This window comes from Argentina silus (assembly GCF_951799395.1).
Source record: "Argentina silus genome assembly, chromosome: 3".
Classification (NCBI taxonomy): domain Eukaryota; kingdom Metazoa; phylum Chordata; class Actinopteri; order Argentiniformes; family Argentinidae; genus Argentina; species Argentina silus.
In genome coordinates, this window is record NC_139657.1 from 18,911,620 (window position 1) to 18,916,301 (window position 4,682).

At 45.3% G+C, this 4,682-nt stretch overlaps 1 protein-coding gene across 6 annotated transcripts in view; it reads right to left on the minus strand.

Moving 5' to 3' along the window:
* The window catches only part of mical3a (microtubule associated monooxygenase, calponin and LIM domain containing 3a), a 43,590-nt gene extending 40,182 nt beyond the window's left edge, over positions 1 to 3,408 (minus strand). For all 6 annotated transcript variants that reach the window (XM_083666728.1, XM_083666731.1, XM_083666730.1 and 3 more), the window contains exons 1-5: positions 3,085 to 3,408; positions 2,561 to 2,768; positions 1,898 to 2,014; positions 1,167 to 1,268; positions 448 to 603 (exon numbers count right to left, since the gene is read on the minus strand). In XM_083666728.1, coding sequence (XP_083522854.1) covers positions 448 to 603; positions 1,167 to 1,268; positions 1,898 to 2,014; positions 2,561 to 2,768; positions 3,085 to 3,378 — 877 coding nt within the window. In that variant the 5' untranslated portion in view covers positions 3,379 to 3,408. The remainder of the gene's footprint in view (positions 1 to 447; positions 604 to 1,166; positions 1,269 to 1,897; positions 2,015 to 2,560; positions 2,769 to 3,084) is intronic.
* Between the last annotated feature and the right edge of the window lie 1,274 nt (positions 3,409 to 4,682).

Below are 4,682 nucleotides of genomic sequence, written 5' to 3' on the forward strand. Positions count from 1 at the left end.
CTCTCTACCTTACTTCAGGGCAAATGAGGACAACACCAGCGATTACACAACTCAAATTCATAATCTCTAGAGAGGTTCAACACATTCAAGAAAAATAAACCACCTGACTTGTAACCCGAATGTTGCTGGTTCAAATCATGCTGGGGACACTATTCTTTTTTTTTTGGTGCTAATTGTTGCTAATTGTTGTTGCTTACGCTAATATTTGCTAATGCCTTCCCCTGACAACTTACCCTAACCTTAACCAGTCGAAGTTAAAACTGCATTAACTATATTGCAAGTTGCAAGTCGTTACAAACACTGACCCAAACAGGCATTCAAGCTTTCCAACACATGTACAGTTCGGCTAATATGAACATTTCTGGACTGTCATCTTATGCATACATGATAAGCCTACTGTACAATGACAATCATATCTTTTTTTGTGGTTTCTCAGCAGTGACTGACCCGTGGCTTCTCTCAAGTCCTGGAAGAACTTCTGGTTGAAGATGAAGGCCACTCCACTGATCTCCTCCACCTTGGCCTCGGCTGACGTGTTACGGTTGATGAAGTTGGCCGTGATAGCAATGGCCAGCTTGCCCCGGAACTCCTTCCTGCGGAACCCTGGGGAGAGGGCGGAACAAGACAGGAAGTGACCTCATGGCTGGGGTTACAGGTCATTATGTGGACAGTGAATGAGTCAGTGTTCTTTCTTTAAGGGTCAGAAAGTGAGAAGAACCCCCCCCCCAAAAAAAACATTACTGTGACTATTAGCAAAGCTTTGTAAAGATTGAGTTTCAAGGTATTGCTAGGCGGTGGCTAGCCCAGAGGGAAACTGCTACCCTCTGTGGGTTCTGCTGGCAGTAGAGATGACTGCAGAGAGGTCAGGGTAGTCCACTCCACATTACAGAGGTCCCCTGGCAGCCTGTGAGGGGTTGTTAGCACATACAGGAAACAGACAGCAAATTCACCAGTTCCTGCTCTGTTCCGCTGAGAGAACACTGAGCACTCATCCCTCTGAAGATGGATGGAGCAACCATGAGAGACTCACGTATGTGCACAACAAAGCACCAGGAGGAGAGACGGGGGTGGGGGGACGGCGTGAGAAACCCACCACAGCTGTGTTTTTGAGCGCTACAGTTCTCATGCAGTTGGTTTTATTTCAATTCGCGGTATGCTGATTTTACCTGCCAGGGTATTTCTCCTCCCATCCGCCCCGATGATGACATCGAACTCCAACTCGTTCACTGGGTGTGTCCTGGGGTTGACCTCAGCCCTCCACCCTATCCCTGCAAAACACACCACGGGAAATTAGGAAGACAGCATTATATCCTGTCTAAGACAAAGACATGAGCAAAATGTATTCCATATAAGCAGTGTTGGGGGTAACAACTTACAAAAGTAACACATTACAGTAATATATTACTTGTATGCATAACAGAGTAATACAATGAGTTACTGTGTTCAAATATTATTTATATTATTAGATTTTTTTGAAAGCTTTGTCTCCTTCTAATAGAACTCATGCTGTAACTTGCTTCTTGTTGTCGTAAAGACGAAAATCAAAGAAAGATGGCAGCTGTGTTGGAATAATGCATTGAAATAAAAGGCATAACATCATAGGGATTACTTACTGTATCATCGAGGACACATGTAAGTCCAACAAACTCAATCAAACATTACTTTCTCAAGTAACGAATCCCAACACTGCATATAGGATACACAAGACAACTCACTCTGATTATCCCAATTCAATTACTACTGAGGGATATCTCTTATAGAATAGTCTCTTAGCTCTGTGATGCCTAATGCAAACAGATGGTCCATCCATGCACCCCCTAACACCAAACTATACAGTGAAGTATAAGGTATAAAGTCAAGTATAAAGTAGTATAGAGGGAAGGGACTGATGTCTTACTCTCATTCTCCTGGTCTTCGGGGGGCTCGATCAGACCCCTGAACTCTGCATTGACGTGGATCTCAATGCCCAGGAGCAGAGCCACTTTGAGCAGCATCAACTGGAGCTGTCGGATACCTGCAGAGAGAGAGAGAGAGACAGAGAGACAGAGAGACAGACAGACAGACAGACAGACAGACAGACAGACAGACAGACAGTCAAGTCAGAAGATCTTCTCATAAGAGCATTGTTTATTAGCCTCCAGCTACTGGAGTCTTTCTGACACTGCAATTAATTTAATCTATTTATTTCATTTTCTATTCATTTATTAATTTAGCAATTTGGTTGCAAGGGACAATACGCATTCATCAACATTTCAGTTTACACATCAATGCAAATGTAAAGTCCTCACATGCACCAAAAGTCTTGTTTTAAACATAACAGATCACATCCAAAACATTCAAGTCTCTTTAGACCCTGTAAAAAGAAAGCAGGAGAGAGTTAACCTGGTTCTACATCTGTAGGCCTACTGTATGTGGTTGAGCCAACTCCTGTGATTATCATTGTCATACTGTATGGCAAAGCCATGGAAGTCAGAGGAGTTGTCTAAAGCACATGCAGTAGAGATCTGGGACCAGGCTAAGAAAGGAGAAAAAGGGGGATATGTACGATGTGTGGACTCACTGATATGATCGATGGCACCGGCGCAAAACTTCCCGTAGAACTTCTTGGCCCCGAGGCCCCGGAGGTCCTGGATAGTGAAGGGCCAGAGGTGGAGCACGTTGTTCCTAGAGAAGGCATCTCTCTTCTCCAGCAGAACCACCTTGGCCCCCAGGAAGCCCAACTCGATGGCCGTCCGCAGGCCACATGGCCCAGCCCCAATAATCAGACACTGGGGAGGGGAAAAGGTCATAATAAATAATACATTTCTTTTGATTTGAAGCGCCTTTCTGAACAGCCAAGGTCACATTACATACAGTAGATACATAAAAGCAGGTAATACAGAACAAGACGACAGCTCATAGATAAGAGTAACACAGCTAGCTCTGTGTGCAGAGGCACTTCATATAAGGATAAGAGACCAAAAAGTAAGCAAAAAAAAAGTACCATAATACTACAGTATGACCATACTCATATCAAATACAGGTTTAATGCAGCATAATTCAATGGCAACAATTCAATAATTCCAATCACTTAACAGCACATACCTTAGAGTTGGGACATGCTCGGCCCTTCTTGTACTCCTTTTGGCCGGCCCTCTTGTCTAGCTTGGCCCAGAGGGCCTTGGCCTTCCAGTAGTTGAGCTTGGACTTGAGCTTGTGGTAGAAGACCCTGTACTCGCTGGGCTTGAGCTCAAGGTGGTCACACAGCTCCTGGAAGGACTTCAGCGTGCCCTTACAGGTGGAGGCCTGGACGAAGAGGTCAAACAGGACGTGGGCTGGGTTCACCCTCTCTCCCCCAGCCCCAACTCCAGCTCCGACACCGACGCCCCCATCCCCCATGGTCCAGACAGACGACCAAGCAGGTGACTGTGCCCCCCTCCCTTACCCCCACACAGGGGTCTCTGGGGTCAGGCCTCCAGCCCTGGAACTCCGGAACACTCTCTCTGGTAGGGGCTTTAACTCCCTGCTTCAGGCATCCTCATCCTGTCAGAGGGAGGAGAGAGAGGACAGGCACAGTGAGTTGGACTGACATTTTTTTTGAAAATGTCTGCTTATTTCACATAAGGTCATAATGACAAAGATTTTAACAGAACATATGCTGATTTCAAAATTCCTTGCAGGGTTTATGAAAGAGCACAAGTTCTGTAATTGATGTTATTCTATTCATAGATCGGCCTCTAGGGAGTAATCCTGTGGAATCTGACAGGATATCATGCTCCTGAAGGAGATCCACTCTGCAACATAATGTATACTCAACAGGAAGTTCATATAGCAGGATGGTATAGAAGATATTCTAAATCTTTAAGGGGCAAACAAAGGGGGATACAAAATATCCACAGGCTAACACTGTATAGGAGAATTCTAATTGTTCAGATCTCCCTTTAAATCCCTATACAATAGTAGGCCCTCAACACTCAGTCAAACAGGAGCAGTATCAGTACAGTACCTGCTGGGCATTGCAAAAGAGGAGTAGCAGTCTAACTGGGTTCAACTCGACTACTGTACATAAAAAAGACCACTATCCCCGCAACCAGAGAGCAGTTATTTCAGGTCTTAGACATTACCTTGGCCCACAGCAGTGTTTGGCAACAGGCGAGGGCTTCTGCTGCAGCCACACGACCTCAACCTCTTATCTAGGAACAGGGCCACCGGAGACAGGAAGTCCAGCGAGCACACAACATAACACAAGCCAAATAGGAAACGCACCGGGTACGAGTGTGGACGCTGCCCTCAGTGGCACAGCAGCACTCCAGACTCTGACTCCAGACACAGGAAATCCCTCTTTCATCCCAAAACACTTTCATCCAAAACAAATCCTATTCATTCAGGCTGTGGTAGTTCTATGGTACCCCAACTCAATAATGTTGCTATTATAGGTAACTCAAAATAATTGCCCCTGTAACTGCTACTGTAGGTAACTTGTATTGACTGTTGTTGTCTCTTGTCAACAATATGAATGTTCACCTTCCCTGTTCACCTGTTATTACATGCAGCAGAGTTGTTTTGTGTGTCCCAGCCTTTTTACCTCAGGGGAGTGATCATCTCACGCTCTCGGGTGTCTGTACCTCAGCTGTCAGGACTGGAATTTGTCTAAATGTGCTATCTCACCTAGAGTGGATTATATTGTAGCACAGGGAGGGGGT